Raw genomic sequence first — 21,788 nt, 5'->3', positions numbered from 1 at the left:
AGTGGCATTGTTTACAGTAGCTAAGATATGAAAACAAATCTAAGTGTTTTTCAACAGATGACTGGATAAAGAAAAGGTGGTATACACAGATACATATAATGAAATAGTATTCACTAAAGTAGAATATTATTCAATCAAAAGGAGATTTAAAAGAAAGAAATGGTGCTATTTTTGACAAGATGGGTCATTACGCTGTGTGAAATAAACTGGACATTAACACTATATGGTATCACATATTTGTGGAATCTCAAAAATTTAAGAAAGCAGATTTCACAGAATGGTGGTTGCCAGGGATGAGGGAGAGGGGAAAAAGGGAGAAATGTAGTCAAAGATTACATGTCAGCTATTAAAAAAAAAAAGTTCTAAGTATCTAATAATCCAGCAGGATGATATGGTTTAACAACACAGCATTATAATCTTAAAAGCTGTTAAAAGTAAATCTTAAGGGCCTCCCCGGTGGCGCAGCGGTTGAGCGCTGGGTTGCGAAGCTGCCCGCGGCCTCTGTGGCGCCGGTTCGATCCCTGGCTGCTCCCCGGCCACCGGAGGAGGGTCCCACATGGCGTGCAGACCTCTCCTGCCGCCCGCTGCTCCCCTCAGCAGTGTACTTCGGTCCTTCTACCTGCTCTGCTCCCCGCTCTGGCTCTGGTGAATTCTCTCACCCTCCCGCGCTTCTGACTGTACCCAGTGCATGTATAAACAAAACAAACAAACAAACCAGCAAACAAATAAATAAAGCATGCCTCTATAAAAAAAAAAAAAAAAAAAAAAAAAAAGTAAATCTTAAGTGTTTACACCAAAATAAAAAAAAAAAAAAAGAAAAAGGAAAAAAGAGAAGTTCACTATGTGAGGTGATGGGTATGCTAATTATCCTGTTCTTGGCAATCAGTCCACAATGTCTGTGTTTTTCAAATCATCAAGCTGTAAACTTCAAATATACACAATTATATTTGTCAATCATTTCCCAATAAAATTGGAACAAAACAATTAACAGATAAACAGAATGTAATATTCAAATAACTGCTTGAGTAGTTCAACTCTCCAACCCAAACTGGAGGGATTTGTACTTTTACCAGTACTTATAAATCTATGAGAAATCATGGAACGAATATACTAGATTAGAGATAACCAATGGATAACTACCAAAAGAAATAAAAAAGGGGTGTCCCTGGGGACCTAAGGGTTAAATCTCAGCACTATCACTACGATGGCCTGAGTTTGATCCCTGACCAGGGAGATAACCCACATAAGGTGCAGCAGACCTTTCCTGTCTCTCCCACTGCTCCCCTTAGCAGTGTATTTCAGTAGATCTGCCTGTTCTGCTCCCTACTCTGTCTCTGGAGAATCCTCTCACCACCTGCACCTCTGACCTGTACTCCAGTTCTTCTACGCAGAAAAAAAATAAATAAAAAAGGACTTGCTTTCTGATGCAAATATTCTAGAATAGATTGTTAAAAAGGTTTGTGACCAGCTATGTTTAAAAACAAAAGAAAAAGAGAAATCTGTGATTCCCAAGAGAATGTGAATTTTTGAAAAGAATCATACATACCAAACTAGAATTCCCATGGTTAGTATGTGGCTCCATCAGGGAAGGGACTTTGTATTATTCATTTCTGCATCCCTAGTATTTAAGACAGTCTAGCACATATAAAACTTCAAAAAAAAATTTCCTTTTGTAATAAGGTTACCAAACTGGTTTCTATAATTATATTATGGAAAAAGCATATATTAAGAGGAATTAATTTTATTAATTTGATAAGGTGCTCATGTGGCTTTATAAATAAACAAAGATCAAGAAATTTAAGCTGAAGTACAAGACACTTAGGCAGACAAAGTAAGTTGATCAACAGTCTTTGCTTTTTACTTTGTTCTACTTGCTTTCTACCAGAAAGTGGAAGTAGGAAAAATAAAGAGACAAACACAAACACAGTGACTTATCTAAAATTACAAGTTTCAGGCTGTGTTTCTTCACATTGCTCTCTAAAAATTCTAAGGAAGGGAAATGACAGAAGTATGGAGACCAAAACATACTATCAAAAATAAAGTTGTAGAACAGGTGAAGGCTGAAAATACGTACCCATGCCAGATTTACCATCTGGGTATGTGTAGACTTGTCCATTGTTTTTGATAATTGGGAGATTAGAAGCTAAAGGAGCAACTTCTTCTTCACTCTCTTCAGAGCTGGAGCTACTACTTGTGTCCTCACTGCAGCTATCATAACCGTCAAACATCCCGAATGAGTCTCTTCTTTTCCTTTCGGATTGTGAAGAATTGTTCAGTCTTAAAAGTTGAAGAAACCAATAATGTATGACGTGGTACTCAGATACATTCCCTAACAGACCTTAGTTCAAATCTGGTAAATGAGATTTGAAAAATTAAAATATGTTTGTGTCACAATGAAGCTCTTTGTATTTATGAGGCACAAATCCATTAGCTACCATCTTATCTAATGAGACTAACAGTAGTGATGGGAAGAACACTGAATAGGGACCAAAAGATCATGTAATTCAAGTTTTGTCACAAATTAGGTGTCAGTTCTCTACAAAAAGATTAATAGAGCTGGCACTATCTTTAAAAAAAAAATTGTGGGACCTCCCTGTTGGCGCAGGTGGTTCAGCGCAGTGCCGTGAAGCTGTCTGCAGCCTCTGCAGTGCCAGTTCAATCCCCACAGGCCGCGGAGCAACCCACAGGGCGGGGCAGACCTCTCCTGTCTCACCTGCTGCTCCCCTCAGCAGTGTATTTCGGTCATTCTGCCTGTTCTGTTCCCCGCTTTGCCTCTGGTGAATCCTCTCACCCTCCTGAGCATCTGGCTTGTACCCAGGTTCTTGTTTAAATAAAAAAATAAATCTTTAAAAAAAAATTGTGAAATACACAGAAGATTCATTAACTTGCTTTTCATCTAAAATTGTAAATGTTTTTATTTTATTTTATTTTTTTTTTAAAGAGTTATTTTATTTATTTATTTATTTATACAAGCACTGGGTACAGTCAGAAGCACGGGAGGGTGAGAGAATTCACCAGAGCCAGAGCGGGGAGCAGAGCAGGCAGAAGGACCGAAGTACACTGCAGCGTACTTCGGGAGCAGCGGGCGGCAGGGGAGGTCTGCGCGCCATGTGGGACCCTCCTCCGGTGTCGGGGAGCAGCCGGGGATCGAACCGGCGCCACAGAGGCTGCGGCTAAAATTGTAAATGTTTTTAACAATAGGAATTAGGTACTTTTAAAAACTGCTAAGAGTTCTGGAGACAATGTTTTAGATATTAACTGTTTTAAAAAATCATAGATAAAAACATTTCTATATGACCCTATTTCATTTTCAGTATGAGGAATAATTAAAAAAACTCCCAAAAATCTAGAGCTAATTATTTCCTTTTAAAAGGAAATTCACAAAGACAGTATTTTCATCTTTAGTGAATGTTAGTCTATGTTCCTCCAAAAGATGTTTCCCTCACTCAACCACTAACAAAAAACCAAACCCCAAACAAACACGCTCCACTCCAATTTTTCCTGAAACAAATTCCAAAACTTTGAGTTTGATAAGAGTTAAAAGAAAATAATAAATCACAAAGAAAGAAATTAAGTGATATTTGCAATGGAAAAAAGAAATTAAACCATCACTAAACATTGAGAGTAAACCAACAGCTTAAGAAGATTATATATAGAGTTTAGTACATATCCTCATTCTTCTACTTCAGTTAATATATTTTTTTGTATTATTTCATACATTTTTAACCCCTGGCTGGTTTAACCTCTTAGCATGACCCATAATGACAACGCTGAAATCTGTTGTCCAAAGCTAGGGTTGAATAAACTCGAGCAGTGAAAGGCCAGTGTGGCTGGTGTGCAATGTTGAGAAGGATGGGAGGAAGATGCAGTGGTCGGATCACAAGTGCTTTTGAACGTCAGGGTAAAAAAAAGGGATGCATTTTTTTTCCTTTGAGGGCAAGGGAATGACATTAGGAAATATTTATCATGGTGCATAGAAAACACTTAATAAACATTGGCTAGAATTCTAAGTTCAAATTCATACAGTCCACCTCTATGCAGAGATGATCATTTATACCCATAGTTTTCATATAATTTTATCCATTTCAGTCAGCTGGGTTAGCAGCTAATGCATATTTACTGACCCTTAAATGTCAATGCAGAATAAGATCTTATCAGAGAATATAACTCTGAAATTTCAAAGGATCAATGATTATAAACATCCTGATTTCAATCATTATAGGCTGTTAACATTTTTTAAAAAGTACCATGATCAAATACACTTGGGAAATGTGCCTTTCTTCAGGGTCTCTTCCAGTCTATACAGCTTATTAACATGATAACTAAGGAGAGATATATAGTATGGAAAGCATCATCAAAAGGATTAATGTTTTAGAGGAATTCTCTTTGACCTTTCCAATGGTCCAATTCACACAGAAAATGATCAATTATACAACATAAGAGGAATAAGCCCTGGATGTACCCAGCCTGAAGTCTCGGATTATCTCAGGTATTGTAGGAATAAATACCTTCACATGTACATACTCCAGAGCGCACTCATTCTTCTTGGGGAATGTTGTTCCTTAAGTACTTCTTAAATTAGTATAGAATACTAGTGAACTGTAATCAAGTTATCCTACATAAAACTTACCATTTATTGATATTTACAGTAGGTAAGCCTAATTGGAAATTCCTGTATCAGCATAAAATAATTACAGAAGCTGCAATTTTGATGAAAGAAAGGGAGAGGGTGGTGGAAAAAAAAAAGGACTATATGCAAATGGTACCTTCAAGGGAGCTTTGAGATTCCCTTGGGTGCAGGGGGTTTCTCTGAGATTATATAATCATAGGCCTGCCCTCCTGAGTATGCCTGATGTTATAGTTTATCCACCCTGGATGGTCAGGAACTCTCCCGGTCAAGAAGACCTTCAGTTACTTCTGCCCCATGACATTCAGCAAAAATAATCCTAAATCATCCCAGGAAATAATCACTTACAATTCAGGCCTTTCACAGATTTTATCAAGTATGAAATATCCAACAAGAATCTACCATGTATGTCAGCAGAAACAGATTAGGAATTCCAAATTGGTAGGCACAGGAATTAACAGAGATAGAATATAAAATAAGCACAAAAGAACTGCTTTAAGAAGAAAGTTGAATGAGGTACTGGTTGAGAATTCTGCAGAAATAATGAAAACAAGTCCCAGAACTACAATATATATTAAGCATAACAAAAAATATCCACATCTAAACAGGACAGACTAGAAGTGCTGAATATCCAATGGAATAATTTAAAAAAAAGCAACCAATCATCAGCGAATGTCACTTGCCAACCATCCAATGGAGGCACATGCAGTCCAATCACCTACTTAGAATCTAACCTTTAAACATGAACAGACAAGCAAGGATCACCTGTCATTTGAGAAAGGCCTCCAAGAATATGAAAGATGAAAACAAATCTTCAGGAAACAGAAGCAATTTAGTAACAAGAGAAAAATTTCAAAGAATGACATTAATTCTTCACATATAAGGACAATTCTGAGGTACAGGATAAATCTTACAATTTAAAAATTGGAGAAGCAAAGCAAATTCAACAAATGGATAGTAAACCCAAAAAAAATCTTTCCAAAAAGCTTATACATGTGTATACATGAGAACAAAAGAAAATAGTAAATCCTGAAGATTCAAAAGAAAAAAAAACCAAAAAACCCAAAATCCAATGAAGACAGGTCAATCAAGATCTGAGGTATTTTTTCTTTAGTACAGTATCACATATTTATGTCTCTTAGTCTTTAATGTGGATGCAGACTTGGTCTTTCTTAACATTTCACATATTTTAAGATTATAGCTCCTTCCTTAAAAATTTTTTTAGAAGTTACAGGCTCAATGAAAACTTGTACATACATACAGATTTCCCATATACTCATTTCCCCTATTAACATCTTATAATACCTACTTTCATAAATTTCATTTGTTAAAATTAGTGAATCAGTATTAATGTAGTCTACATTGAGATTTTCTTCATTTTTACTCAATGTTCTTTTTCTGTTCCAAGATCCCACATTATATTTAGTTGTCCTTAAGCTTCTCTTGGCTGTTTTTTGACAACCCTGACAGTTTTGAGGAACACTTGCAGGTATTTTGTTGAATGTTCACCCTGTGATTTGTGTTTCCGCATGATCAGACTGGGGGTTATGTTTTGGGGAGAAAAATCAAAGGTAAAGTGCATCATATCAAGGATTCAATCATCTCAACACAACTTATCACTGTTGGGCCTCCCCGGTGGCGCAGTGGTTGAGTGCTGGGTTGCGAAGCTGCCCGCAGCCTCTGCAGCGCCGGTTTGATCCCTGGCTGCTCCCTGGCCACCGGAGGAGGGTCCCACATGGCGCGCAGACCTCTCCTGTCACCCGCTGCTCCCCTCAGCAGTGTACTTCAGTCTGCTTGCTCTGCTCCCTGCTCTGGCTCTGGTGAATTCTCTTACCCTCCCGCGCTTCTGACTGTACCCAGTGCTTGTATAAATAAATAAATAAACCTTTAAAAAAACCTTATCACTGTTTATGTTGACCTTCATCACCTGCCTGAGGTTTTGTCAGCTTTCTCCATTACAAAGTTACTCTTAACTGCTTTTCACATTGTAATGGTTGAAAAGAGCACAGCCCATACTTAATGGGGGATCACACCCTCTTCTCAAGGGTGAGCTAAATAAATTTGGAATTTTTCCATACATATTTCCTCCCCTTTTCTAAAATAAAAACTTCATTTTTAGACAAAAAAACAAAAGTTTTTTCTTTCTTTTAGATTTGAGGTTTTTCTCATGATCATATTTAGGTTGTACTTTGCCAGTTAAAATGCCATGAAACTGATACTTTCTCAGGGTAGCAAATCCAGATTACATATCCACCTGCCCCTTACTGGTGATATAAAGATCTGGTCTAGGTGTGGTAGGGTTCTTGATTATATAGCCTTATTATTTTCCCTCCTCCAATACGCAGTCTAAAGGGGATAAATACCATGCAAACTTGAGAATTTCTTTGTAGTCCCTTCTCCCCAAACGAGGGCCTGAATACTGCATTTAAGAGTTACCTGGATAATTTACCATCTCTTCAGTGTGGTTCTGTTATTGATTTGAATTTCTTTTTTTCTTTTTTTGGTGGACTATCATGCACTGTGTAAAGATGGTTCAGTTAATGATAGACTGCATCTAGGATGTGGTCCCAACAGGCTACTCCACAGAGCTTAGGTGTGTAGTAGGTGCTACCATTTAAGTTTATGTAATGATACTTTCTGACGTCCACACAGCAAAATCAGCTAAATATGCATCTCAGAATATATCCCTATCTTTAAAAGCATGACTGTATTCAGCTTATCAAAATTTCATTATAGAGTTAGCATCCAGTGATGATCTTGCTCAACTTTAGCTATGATTTTCCAACTCCAGAAACCCTTCCATATTCATCAGCCAGCCTTCTTTAATGAAGAAATCAAGAAATTTGCCAACTTGCCCTTATTATGGGTACCAGCTCATGCATTTCTACTTCTCAGTAGTTTATAATTTGCTATTGTCATTATTACTGGGCTCAAATTGTATAAGGATGGACAATTTGGGGAGCTCCTTCAAGCTGACTCCTATGTCATTTATGATAAGCCTTATCCTATTTTTAAACATTTCCTTTCTTATTGGCATAGATAAGATGTTCCCGTTTTTTTTTTTAAAAAGATATATTTATTTATGCATACAAGGGCTGCGGCACAGGCCAGAGATGCGGAGGTAGGGGGTGGGGGGAGGGGTGGTGGTGGTGAGAGGAACCACCAGAGACAGAGTGGGAACAGAACAGGCAGAATGACTGAAACACACTGCTGAGTGGAGCAGGGGACGAGACAGGAGAGGTCTGCCTTGCCATGTGGGTTTCTCCCTGGCCGGCCAGGGATTGAACTCATGCTTCAGAGGCTGTGGATTGCTTCATAGTGTGGTGCTTAACCCCTTGCGCCACCAGGGAGGCCCAGATGCTCCAGTTTTATGCTCATTTTTCTGTCTCAGCCATGGAAACAACCATTTTGCTGAAGTCTTCTTCTTTTTTTAAAAGATTTATTTATTTATTCATTCATTCATTTATTTATTTATACAAGAACTGGGGTACAGGCCAGATGCACAGGAGGGTGAGAGGATTCACCAGAGACAGAGTGGGGAACAAAAAACAGGCAGACTGATGAAATACACTGCTGAGGGGAGCAGCGGGTGAGATAGGAGAGGTCTGTCACACCGTGTGGGACCCTCGGCCGCTGGCCGGGATCAAACCCGCGCTGCAGAGGCTGTGGACAGTGAAGTCTCATTTTCTGTAGTGGAGGTTAACATAAAGATCTAGGTGACCGTGTGCTCACTGCTATGGGGGTAGCTCTCTGCCTCTGGGCCCTTCAGTGGACAGAATTAGAATACGTACACATATGTATGTGACATGTTATATGTATATACATGTTTCTAAAAAACTCAAGTTCACACTGGTACCCCCAATTCCAAATCATCCTCACAGGATTTCCTCATTTTTCTAAATCTGTGTCTCTCCCACAGTGAAAGCCCTGGCTCTCAACAAAATTAACATTTAATTCTTTAGCTCAATCTTTTTATATGTTTAAGTAGGTTCAGAAATACTGCATCCAAAAGGTTGCAAAACAAACTTCAGAATTTTTGTAGTATTTTTACAAGGACCTCGTTAAACCTAATAAACTTGGGAAGACGTGACATTTTGATGTTGAGAATTATTTTTTAAAGGTTTATTTATTTATGCATACAAGAACTGGGGTGTAAGCCAGAGGTGCAGGGTGTGTGTGTGTGAGCGGATACACCAGAGAAAGTGGGGAAGAGAAAAAGCAGATGTACTGAAAACAATGCTAAGGTGAGCAGTGGGCAAGACAGGAGAGGTCTGCTGTGCCATGTGGTTGTTCTAGTGCTGCAGTGGCTGGAGATAGCTGTGCCACTAGGGAGGACTGGATGTTGATATGTTTTAACCAAGAACACGGTTGTCTTTCTATCTGTTTATCTTGTATCTTTTGGGAATGCTTTATAATTTGCTCTCCTTAGGCTTTTACACAATTTTTGTTAAAAGTTAAGTTCTTAGGAATTTAAGTATTTTTTTGTTGTTGCTATTGTAAATGCAATTTTCTCTTTTGTTACACTAAATGATTGCTGAATACATGACATTATTACTTTATAGCCTGCAATTTTGCTGAATTATTGTGATAGTTTTGTTACTGGTTTCTAGGACTTTCCAGATAAACAATTATGCCACCTGCAAAGAAACTTTTTTCTTCTTTCCCCATATTATGCCTCTAATTGTTTTCTTTCCTGTCTGTTTTCAATGTTTCCAAATATACTGTTAAAAGTGGAGACAATGGGCATCCTTTCTGCTTTTGACCTTAGTTTTTTTCCTGTTAAGATGCTGGTTTTAGGGTTTGTGTATGCAATCATGCACACACATTTATGAAAGTCATGTTAAGACAGGATTCGTCCATTCCTGATTTTTCTCCTTAGACCTATTAATATGGTGAATTTTATCAAAATTCCAAATACAGACTTATTCTTGTATTTCCAATAAAAAGTTACTTTTCAATGATATATTTTATTTAACAAGGTGTTAGACTGCATGATATTTAGAATTTTGCATTGATATTCCTAATTATCTGTAACTTTTGGTTTTTACAAATTGAGAAATTGGTATTCCTGTGATCTCACAGAAATAATTATTAAGTTTTCTTTCCCTGTTCTGAAACAATTCATGTGGCATTGGGAATATCTGATTTTTCTAAAGGTTTCACAGAAAAACCCTATGAAAACAATGGGCATGGTTGTTTCAGGGGATAGGTCTTTCATAAATTTCTCTACTTCTTCTATAGAAATTATCTTGTGTTTTTTTTTCTTTTTAAATCTGAGGTCAATTTTCTTTTTTTTTTTTTAATTTTTTTTTTAATAGAGGCATGTTTTATTTTATTTATTTATTTGTTTGTTTGTTTTGTTTATACATGCACTGGGTACAGTCAGAAGCGCGGGAGGGTGAGAGAATTCACCAGAGCCAGAGCGGGGAACAGAGCAGGCAGAAGGACCGAAGTACACTGCTGAGGGGAGCAGCGGGTGGCAGGAGAGGTCTGCGCGCCATGTGGGACCCTCCTGCGGTGGCCGGGGAGCAGCCGGGGATCGAACCGGCGCTGCAGAGGCTGCGGGCAGCTTCGCAACCCAGTGCTCAACCGCTGCGCCACCGGGGAGGCCCTGAGGTCAATTTTCTTAAGCTTTCCCCCCCAAGAATCTATTTCATTTAGGTTTTCATACTTATTTGCATAGAGGTGTGCAAAATAGTCATGATGATTCTCACTTTTTCAATGGTTATTTCCCTCTTGTCATTTATTTGTAAAGTTGTGCTTTCTCTGTTCTCCCTTGATTAAAACAGCTAGTCATTTACCTGTTTCATGCATTTTTCCCCAAAAATTCCAGGACCGATTTATCAATTTGATGTATAGTTTTTGTTCTTTAACTCATTAATTTTTTTAAATTTTTATTATCTTTTGTTCCTTTTCATCACTGAGTGAAGAAATTTTTCTTCTTTTAAATAGTGTTAAAGTAACCATCTTAGTCTCAAGATAGAGTCACTCATGTTAAGTCCCATGTCAGTAACCAAAAACTTAACTATGTTTCTATGCATGGCTCTCAGAAAAGGCAGGCAGAGACCAACTTAACAAATGTTGACCTGACCAGACCCAGCTCTAAGACTGTGCTTCATATAAGAAAAGAAATTCTACCTTAACCAATCAGAAATGCCCAGTAATAGCTTCCTTGTCCCCATTCAATTTGGTCTATAAAAATTTCTTACCTTATTCAGTTCTTCAGAGCATCATTTTAAGTGCTAGAATGGATGCTTCTCAATTTATGAATCACCAAATAAAGCTTCAGATTTTTAAAATTTCCTCAGCTGAGTCCTGCTCTTTAGCAACTTACCATACGTGTGTATGACTATGAATTTTCCACTGCTTCTGATATGGAGTATTTTCATATTGTTTTTATAAACTTATTATTTGCATTCCTTTTACCTTACAGATTTTTTTTTAAGCTGAGGCATAGATTTGAATGCATATAAAAATATAAAACTTTTGTCTGTCTAGAAGAGTTAATTTAGCACATATTGAAGACCACATAAATGGAGTAAACCTGTATGGACATTTTTATATCTAATTTCTTTTATTAAGCAAAGTACTTCTGAGATTCATCCATGCTATTGCATGTACTTTTTATTGCTGCACAATATTCCACTTCAATATATTTATCCATTCTCTAAATTTATCTTTATTTTTGACTACGATGAATAAAGCTACTGTGAATACTCTTCTACAAGATTTTCTAACATACATCCTAATCTCAAGGTAGAAGTGCCCTTTTGCTGTGTGGTTTTGTGTTCTTGTATGGGACCTACTGATATTTTCCTAATATATGAATAATTTTTGTGAGTATTGTTTACCCTCTACTAGGATGTAGTGATAGTTATGTTAGGATCTACTTATATGTTGTTTTCATCTTTTAAAACCAAATTTTTTATCCACCAAACCTATGTGTTTGAGAGAATTAAAGGCTATTTTTAGTTTTTGACCACTTGCATTTCCTATAGTTTCTACTTTATACAGACTGCTGCTGTTATTTGGTGCATACATACTTATAACGCCATTTCTGCTATGAATTGTGGTTTTCAATATTATGAACTATTGTCCTTTGTCTTAATTCTTTTTGGTATTAATTCTATTGGGTGTTGACATTACCAATTCTGCTATATTTTATGTGCTGCTGTCTTTGACAGTCTCTTTACTTCTAGTCTTTTTTGTATCATGAAGTAGTGTTTTCAATAAATTTGAAAATATTTTTCTTTTAATTGGTCAATCTTCATTACTCATTGATATAACTGATATGTTTGATCCCAATTTTGCAATGTTATCTTGTTATAATTACTGTGTGTTACATAATACTGATAATGTGATTTTTTCCACTTCATGATGGTTTTCCTTAGCATTGTAAAAAATTCTTTCAGTCATCTGGAAGGTTTCCCCCCCGCCGGTCTTACTTTTGTATTAATGTCTTTTTCTCACCCAACCTTTTCATTGCCTTTCGATTTTAGGTTATACCCTTTGAGGCCCTCATAATAATTTAACTATAGTCATTAGTTTTATTCTAAATTTTCCTTCCCATCGGTTTTTTAATTGCATTCTTTTTATTTTGTTGGAATATATAACATTTATGCACTGTTTTTCTATCTATGTTGCCTATTCTTGCTTTTAGTCTTAGCTCAAAAAGATATACAAAAAAGATAAGTGAAATTCAGTCATTTTTTTGCTAAAAATTTCCCAAACATCTCTTGTAAGAAGCTCAACCTTAAACATTTTTTTCAGGAAGATCTAGTTGGTAGAGTATTCCCGAAATTCTTAGCATTTTCAAAACAAGTTTTTCTAGACTTGACACTTGCAAGACAGCTGACGGGATGGATTTTTGGTTAGCATTTTCCTTCTTTCTGCTGTTTCACTATTGCCTTGCTCTTTAAGTTGCTTTTGAGAAACTCATTAAGTCTAAATCTTTTGTCCTTGTAAAGTCACTATGTCTTTTTTGGCTGGAGGTCCTGAGAAATTTTCTACATCTTTAAAGTTAAACTAAATGACAAAGGATATACCCTGGAGTTTATCTTTTGGTATAAACTTATGATGCATAGTTTAATTATTCCAGGAAGTTTTCCTGGATTATACTTCTACATATTATAGCTGTAATCGATATTTCTTCCTTCCTGAGGAACACCAATAGCACACATTAGACTTTTTGTCTTCATCTTCCAAGTACAAATAAAACTTCATTTTCATTCTCTTGATAATCTTCACACTTTCCTTCAATGTCTTTTATTATTTTCAATTTGAATCTATTGATTGGTGGGCACCTTAAAACTCAGACTTCATTGCTGACTTTTTAATTCTCTTCTGATAATCTAACTTCGTTTTTTCCTGGGTTTTGGTTTTGTTGTTACTTTTGTTTGTTTTTATATTATGTTTATTGAAGTAATGGTGATTTAAAATGCTGTACATATTTTAGGGGTATAGTGTTACACTTCTAAATCGTTGCTGTTCTTGGCTTTAGATTTCTGATCTAAGGTGTTTTTCTTCCCACTCACATGTTAAAATATTGGTTTTAGGATGTTCTATTTCATTTTGAGTCTGATGTTTTTCCTTGGAGGGGGGATGAGGAGAAGGGAGAGTTTTATCAGCTTAAATGCTTTGATTCACATTATCTTTTTTTTTCTTACAGTAGTTCTGTGTAGATATGGTTCATTTATTTCTGTAACATGGGCAAAGTTCCTAGTTCAAGAATATTTTCTATTAGTTCACTTTCTCTTTCTTTTCCTGAAGGATTAATTTTTTCCTCTTCCTTCTTCCTCTTCACTGTCATGACTCTCAGCCTTGATGCCTTCACTCTGTCCCTATGAAAACACTGATAATTTAAGTTTACTTAAAATTTAAGCCTACCAGTTCTGGGGCTGTTTACTTTCAGGTTCTCCTCTGTGGCTACAACTGTGACCAAACTTTAAACCTGTGTTCAGTATTTTGTAACTTCGTGTTAAAATTCCTTTTTCTGGAAGTGATATTTTGTGCTTCCTCTAAAGTCTTCTGTGCCCCTAAGCTCATTTTTTCTCTAGACCTTGGTGCCTACACAAATATATCTTAGTAGTGTATTAGAAAATGTTATTTTACAATTACTGCTCTGCATTCTCTGAAACATTTCATCTGTCAACAAGAGATTCAGAATAAGTCATCTTCGTTTTTACCTAATTTGGTTCAGAAACACATTTTACCCTATTGGAGTTTGTTTGTAAATTCCCTAATAACCACTAGCTTTTGTTAGTGGCTTGTAAAAGGTCTGGATGATTATCAATACAACTAACATACATAGGATATCTGATATGTGCTAGACATATTCTATGCACTTGATGTTTAATAATATACTTTGCCCTTACAAATATTATTACTCCCATATTATAAATGAGGAAACAGAGGCCAAACAGATGAAGCAATTTGCCCACGATCATACAACTAAATGGACACTAACAACATATGAATCAAGAGAATATAGGTTTTCCCTGCTATCTCAAAGTAGAATGTCCCTATTTGGTATGAATTAGTTGATTATTTTTTGGGCCTAGGAATGGTTATCATCTTAATTTATATGAAAAAATGTATTTGTAAACCCAAAAGTAACCCACTAAATAATAGTAATAGGAAATGTTCTACTTTCAGATAGTTGGAGAAAACCTGTAATTTTAAATCTATGTCAAATTTTGACTTTCCCTTTGTTGAAATATGGTTCTGTCAATTAACATCTGTAAACATAGAAAACAAGTAAAAACTATTTCAGGAAATGTGCCTTTCTGAACACTTTAGTGTTTTAAAAAAAAAACCTACCATGGAATATCATGGTAGGTGACAAAGGCTTTGTATATAAAATGATGGGACAGGGCCTCCCCGATGGCGCAGCGGTTGAGCGCTGGGTTGCGACGCTGCCCGCAGCCTCTGCAGCGCATTCAATCCCCGGCTGCTCCCCGGACACCGGAGGAGGGTCCCACATGGCTCGCAGACCTCTCCTGCCGCCCGCTGCTCCCCTCAGCAGTGTATTTCGGTCCTTCTGCTTGCTCTGCTCCCCACTCTGGCTCTGGTGAATCCTCTCACCCTCCCGCGCTTCTGACTGTACCCAGTGCTTGTATAAACAAAACAAACAAACAAATAAATAAATAAAACATGCCTCTATAAAAAAAAAAAATCTTTAAAATGATGGGACAATTACAGGGAGGGAAACCACCTTATACTAGGCATACAAGGTAACTCCTCATTCACCACAGAGGAGGTCAAGATAGTAGCTAAAGTTCATACACTAGGTGAGTAATATAATCTAAGCATTTAGAATATGGAGATAAATCCTAAAGGAAATAGTTAAAGAATTAAAAGTAGTTGTCTCATGAAAACTAAAATGGGAAGAGATTACTACAAGGGATTCTTTTTTACTTTTAGTCTTGTTAAACACTATATTATCAACTGCATATATTAATTTCATAAAAGTAGTAATTTTAAAAAAGATTTTTATTTATTTATGCATACAAGAGATGGGGTGTAGGCCAGAGGTGTGGTGGGGAGTGAGTGAAAGTATTCACCAGAGACAGAGTGGGGAGTAGAACAGGCAGACCTATTTGAAATACACTGCACTGTTGAGAGGAGCAGCAGGCGAGACTCCTTGGCCAGGGATCGAACTCATGCTGCAGTGGCTGCTGATAGCTTCACAGTGCTGAGACTTAACCCCGTGCACCACTAGTAATAGTTAATTTTTATAAAGTATAAATTACCCTTCAAAGTCTATTAACCTGGTAAAATTTGAGAGATTGATGGTATCTGGTACTGGCAAGTTTACATGAGGGAGAAATGTGACTCATAGAAGTGATAAAAAGGCAAATTTAACATTATTTATGAAAACCTAAAAAAAGAATGAGTGCACCTTTGATCAGGTAATTCTACTTTTAGGAATCTATCCTTCAGAAATACTCACAGGACACAAGAACCTATGCAGAATGATTTTTTCCCCAGCAATAATATAATAGTCAAAAACTGGATACAATCTAGTCATTGGTAGGATGATTACCAATTAGCAAAATACTGAGTGAAAAATGTAAATTGTTTTCTTAAGAATTACTCACTTCTTCTTAAGAAAAACAATACATGCTGTCATATGCCCAGACTGATAGAGATCTGTATTTGTTTACATGTGCATTTATAAAGATCCTAGAAAGAATAGCTAAGCTATCAACAAGGTGAGAATGAGATGGGAGAATGATTTTAACTTCTTTGTATTATGTATTATCTTTTTTTAAATAGTAAATGTGCAAAACTTTGGTAATGAAAAATAAGACAAAGGGTTTTTATAGTGAACAATGTTAAGAAGGAATCACAAATCACAATTTAATATTATAGGAATGAACTTTCTTCCTTATATTGCTAAAGGAATTAAAAGATATTACCATTAACTTATTATAATTAACCAAAAGTTCCAGGAGAAATTTTACAGAAAACAGAGATACAGAAATTCTAAAATGCAAGTATATATAAACATGCAACCAAGTAACACTATATTTTCAATATGAATAAACTCATCAAAAGTTAACCCACTCTTTGTCATCCAAACCAATAGTCCATTGTTTTCAAAGTCACAGAATGTAAGTTTTCTAAAACCTCAAATTTGAAAGTTGTGTAAACTCACAAAGTTCAAAAGAAAGGATTAACAGATATTCTATGATGACTGAAGTCAGTAAGAACCAGACAGCTGTTTAGCTTTTATTGGTTTCTTCCTTACTACCAGGATGGAAGGTACAGTTTGGCCTAGTGATACAATTCACTGGTTTAAACAGAAAAGTCTTCATTCTTCCTAAGCTTACTGAAAGGAGGAAAATAAAGGGTAAGGATTTGAACGTATTTGGTTTGTTTCTCCCAAGTTCAATGTGAAAGAATACATTCTTGCCAATGATGCAATCAAGAGGAAACTGAAAGCAGTAATAACATGAATAAGTTGCCTTGAGAAACTGAAAAGTACCCAGCAAACAATATGACATTATGCTACACAACAAATTCTAAGATTTAAAGCAACAATAAGCAAAGGAAGGTATTCTTCCAGCTGTAAGAAATAAAATTTCTAATTTGGATTCAAATTTTGGTTCTATTACTCATAACTTTGTATGTAAAAATTTCTTGGATCTTAGTGTCTCTCTTTCTAAATAAGGAAAACACCACTTACCACACAGGAAGGATGAATGATAAAGTAAAATAATTCACATGAATGGGCTGTCAGTTCTTCAGAAGAAAGCTATGAATCCTTAAGTATGAACCTGAAAAGCTAATTAAAAATAAGATGACCATGTCAAAATAAAGTCTGAAACAAACAGTCGCCTAGAGGCTCTTTAAGATCATTATTGGCTATTGGTTCTATAACAAAAAACAGAATCACTGTAAGGCTGGGACTGTAGTGAAAATTAGCTTGAGCAATCAAATGAGAACTTTTATTAATATGTTAATATAGTGAAATTAAGTTAAACATGTTATTCTGCACAACAATGATTTGATACAACCTGGTGTTTAGCTTTCAAAAATATATTTGGAGGTGGTTGCTCAAAAGCTGTACATAACTGGAGAGTAAACACAGGGTATTAATAATGACACAAAACAAAGTTAAACACATATATGTACAACACAAAGGATTTACTTCTTTGGTGTATAAAATAATGTGAAACTAGTTAAAGTCTTGAGACCTTAAAGTGATAGATGTTATTATCCAATATTTATTGAACAACACATACATATCACTATGCAAAGCACCAGAAATACAAAGTATTTATGTGCATATTCTACACAACCAGACTGGAAATTATGGTCAAATCATTTAGGCAACAAGAAATTACTAAACTGATGCGTTGTAGAGCACCAGTTCTGTAAGAACTGTAATGCAGTGAAAAGGGAAAAAGAAAAGAGGATTCTGGGAAGATCATTTATAGCAGCTTGCATTTTATACAATGGTTATGACATCTGATTAGAGATTTACAGAAACCTCTGAGGGAGGCAGGGATGATGCCTGGCCCATATTTTAGACAAGGAAAATGGAGCTGTAAGAGGTTAGGCAACTTGTCTAAGATCACAGGTCAGAAGATGGCATAGCCAGAGTCTGACTAGTTTACCAGCTTCACCCACAACTTACTCTAAGTCATCAGTACTAAAGTAAGAACTAGAAAGGAGCTTAGAAATCTTCTGATGCAGGGTTTCCCTAGCCAAACTGATTAAAAAAAAAAACCAACAAAAAACTTTCTGGGGTGTTAAAAACATAAGATTCCCAGGCCTCACTATAGACCTGCTAAATAATCTCCAGGAGAGAAGATCTGCATTTAAGATCCCTAAAAGATGAGCCTAGTGACTAAGCCTGTTCTATGTCTATGACACTATTCTATAGCTACAAATGCAACTGACAGATATGTGAAGATTTAAATTCATACAGATCAAAGTAAACTTGGGGTTTCTCACTTGTGCTAGCTACCTTTAGATAAGTGCTCATTAGCCACGTATAGCTAGTAGCACAGGATATTTTCATCACTATGGAAAGTTCTATTGGAGAATGTTGACTCTAGACCAATCCTTAACTATGAAAATGAGAAAACTGAGGTAGCAGAGTATTATCCAACAAGCACTATAAAGTTAGTGGCAAAACTAATACTGTAACCTAGAATGGCAGGGGCCCTCTGATTATTTCATTCCATCTCAAATTTAGGGTTCATTAAAATGGGAATTATTTTTTCTTCCATCCTTTCTTAAGGGTTCCAGCAAAACAAGAAGAGTAAATCTAAATTTGTGTGTGTGTGTGTGGGGAATCCTGTAAGTTTATTTAAAAAAAAATCATGTTTTAAAAAAATCAAAACCAACCAGCATTTTTTGAATAAAATTAAAAGTGGGCTTGGACTAATCAAAATTAAAAGTATAGTTAAGCATACCCTGGCAGCAGGAGGCATATCTTAGCTTAACCCCTTTAAGTCCTTCCTGGTCTACTGTCCTGATGTTTTAATCTTTCTCTTGGATTTGAAACCCTAAGACTAACACTACATTTTAGCCAGGTTACATTAAAATTATGAATGTGAAAACCTTAAATCTTATTTAGTAAGCATTTTCAAGATAAAAAATTGAGAAAGCAGCAGCAGCAAAAGCAGTGACTAGTCTAATTTTAGAATGTGGTCACTCAAACCACTGAGCATTCTGGGTCTTTAGTAATTTAGCGGTTGATATTGATGACATTAATAAGCTGTTTTCACTTCTAAGCTATAGATTTACCTTTTTTTGACTACTATATCTTATAACAACTTAAATTATGTTTTAGTTTCCAATGTAACTGAGGGATTTAGAAGCATTTGAACATCAAAGAAGATATAGACACTAATCAGGTCAACATACAGCCAGCCATAAAAAAATAGAGCAGTGTCTTCTTTAAAAATAAAACCAGTTGTTCCTGTCTAGTACGTTTAGAATGCAAATGTCTCCAAAGTCAGTGAGCTTAAGTCATGACAGTTCATGTTTAAAATAAGTAGGCTCCATATTAATTAAAATTTTAAAAGCAGAATTATATAGCTCCATTACTTTTTTTGTATCTAATATTCATTTCCATGTTAAATACTAGTGACTAGATATTGAGGAAATCTATGTCAAGGTTTGTATAAAATTAAAAAACTGGACAGTTAAGAAATATGGCCCAACCTAAGATACTTATGAACAGATACTTATTCAAAACAGTTTTTGCCATAATTTGCAAGGCATTCAAAAGCCCCAAGTATGGGGTTCTATATAAATAGAAGCTACTTGTTATTCAGAGAAGGAGGTGGTGCAAAAAAAAAGACAGCTATTTTCTTTCTAAACACTCTTTGGTGTTGAGGTAAACAAATAAAAAAAAAGCACACTAGAGCAGAACAACAATCTCTTAGTATAAAGGAGGAGAGAGGAAAAAAATGTTAGTCCCAAAACATTTTAGACAGGGCACTGGGAGTTTGAAGTGAAATTTCTTCCCTAGGTTTCTGTATCAAATTAATTACTTCTACATCTTATCTGCTTTATTTTGACTCCCACTTCATCACATTAGGAAGAGGAAAAAAAGTGTCCCCTCAATTTTTAGGACAACAAAACTACTTTTTGTGGCAACACTGCTCACTAAGTAAAAGAGAACATTAGAAAAACACTAAGTGACAGTGGAAGAAAATGAAGTGTCTGGAGGGCTGAGTGTAAATTTCTGGGGCATACAAAGAACATTAAAAATATTGCAAACTCGAAGCAAATATTGTTGCAAAATTTCAAATATCTTAAGAATTGTGGGAAAAAATGAAAGCATTGTGAAGGAGGGACCCTGAGAAGGAAGACCAATTTGCAAGGAACACATTGGGTAAGAGGAGGAGGTGGGGAAGCAGTTCTAATTATCGCTCAGCCAGGAGACGCTTTTTAACAGTTTCAGTACTACCCCCAAGAGGCAATTTTAGGCATCCTTAGGGAAAGTGATTTAAAAGCAACAAGCAAATATGCTTGAGAATATAGAGATGATACCGAAATTTCGAACTCCAAAAAGATACACTAAGAGAAAACAGCCATGAAATCCCCAGGTCCTAATCCCCAAGCTTCCTGTAGATAAACACCAACCATTCTCATAAGCTAGCATATGACCCAGCAAAGTTTTCGGCTGGCCCTCACTATCTCGCAGATCCTCCTTCCTGCACTTCCCTGCTGTTCTTACTTGGCACATAAAAAATATAGGCCAATGAGCGGTGGGTGGGTGAGGAGGATGTGAGAGAAAATTTGAGAAGTAAAAAAGGGAGCAACTTAACGAGAACATGAATGAGACTGAAGGGTCTAATGAGGGTAAGCAAATTAGTAGAACTGAAAAGATGGAAGGGCAGCAGCAGGGAGCGACTCGGAGCCTGGAGGGGTTTCAGCAGAGGCCAGACTACCTACCACTTTTCAGAGAGGCTGCAGAGGGGACGGCTGCTTTGGGTGACCTCTAACGTCTCTTCCGACTCTGAAACGTCAGGATTCTTATCTCACAAACGAGAACGCAACTGTCACAGAAGCCCGCCCCCCCCCTCCTAGAACCCACGTAATTAAAGCGGCCCTAGGCCGCTCCCCCAACACCACTCCCACCTCTCCCTCCCACACGTGCCCACCCCGCCCCCTTTCAATATTTCCACCTCCACGTGCGAAATGCTCCGCGGCACTGGCCCCGAAGCGGACAGGCGCCTTCCCCTGCAGGGCCCCCCGATACCTGCTGCGTGGGGGGTAGCGAGGGCTCTACTTTCCCACCCTGGGCGGCCAAAAAAAAAAAAAAAAAAAAAAAAAAGGGAAAGTCTCAAATCCAGCCTAACCCCCCCAGCCAGAGCCGAGAGGGGAGGGGGGCGGGACGCAAAGAAAAACTTTCTTCTAAAATTTTCTTCCAGAGAGTGGAGGGAGTAGAGACAACCCCGACAGCCCGGGGGTGAAGGGTGGGGGGAGGGGAACCCCTGAATCGTTTAACGGCCGGTAGGGGGAGGGGGCTCCGGAGCTTGAGGGGGCGTGGGATGGGGAAGCAGGCCTGAGAGCGGGGTCAGGGAGCTGCAGGGCTCCTGGGGTCGGGGAGTTGCTGGCGTCCCCCCCACCTAGCACACAAAGCGGCTGCCGCGCTCGGCTCTCACCAGATCCTTTGTGTTTTCCATCAGGGCCTCATGGGTAGGGGCTGTCCGTGCTCCCCGGGCCCGCGGCGCCCCCTCCCCGAGCTGGGGGCTGGCGCCTCTCCCTGGGATTACGGCGACTACAGGGGAGCCCCGGTTGGGCCCAGACCGGCGGCGGCTGCGGCAGCCCCCGGATTTCCCCCCTTTAACTCGGGTGGCCCCAGGATATCAACAACATTAGCATAGCCCTCCCTCCCCAGCGCGCCTGCGCCGTGACCCGCGCCCCGATTGGCCCACTTCCCTACATACCCTCCTTTCCCTCGTCCAGCGTGGGACCCTCCGCAGGCGCCGTACTCTACGGGCCGTACCAAGACGACGGGGTGGAAAAGGCAACTGGGGCTCGCGCTAGGGCGAGCGATTAAAAGGCCGGGGGAGGAGTAAGAAGTTTCATTCAGTCATCTCAGCTTGGGCTCTGGCTTCTCTGCGCTCCTTTCAGTTAAGTAGCAGCTGCTAAGCTGTGGCGGAAAAGACTTGCCACTCCAGGCACGCCG

General features: G+C 37.7%; 1 protein-coding gene across 8 annotated transcripts in view; it reads right to left on the bottom strand.

Annotated features, from left to right (window-relative positions):
- Positions 1-21,787, bottom strand: part of MBTD1 (mbt domain containing 1) — a 58,413-nt gene extending 36,626 nt beyond the window's left edge. For 2 of the 8 annotated variants that reach the window (XM_037494914.2, XM_054689703.1), the window contains exons 1-4: positions 21,262-21,470; positions 20,549-20,612; positions 16,818-16,916; positions 2,075-2,277 (exon numbers count right to left, since the gene is read on the bottom strand). In XM_037494914.2, the coding sequence (XP_037350811.1) occupies positions 2,075-2,228 (154 nt within the window). In that variant the 5' untranslated portion in view covers positions 2,229-2,277; positions 16,818-16,916; positions 20,549-20,612; positions 21,262-21,470. Of the gene's footprint in view, positions 1-2,074; positions 2,278-16,817; positions 16,917-20,548; positions 20,613-21,261; positions 21,478-21,546 lie in introns of those variants that run through there. The other 6 variants (XM_054689705.1, XM_054689706.1, XM_054689700.1 and 3 more) reach the window with 5 other exon arrangements.
- Between the last annotated feature and the right edge of the window lies 1 nt (position 21,788).

The sequence above is a fragment of the Talpa occidentalis genome, unplaced genomic scaffold (assembly GCF_014898055.3).
Source record: "Talpa occidentalis isolate TD23 unplaced genomic scaffold, MPIMG_talOcc4v2.1 talOcc4.7, whole genome shotgun sequence".
Taxonomy (NCBI): Eukaryota; Metazoa; Chordata; class Mammalia; order Eulipotyphla; family Talpidae; genus Talpa; species Talpa occidentalis.
Note: the sequence above shows the minus strand (reverse complement) of the source record. Positions and strands in the feature narration are given on the sequence as shown.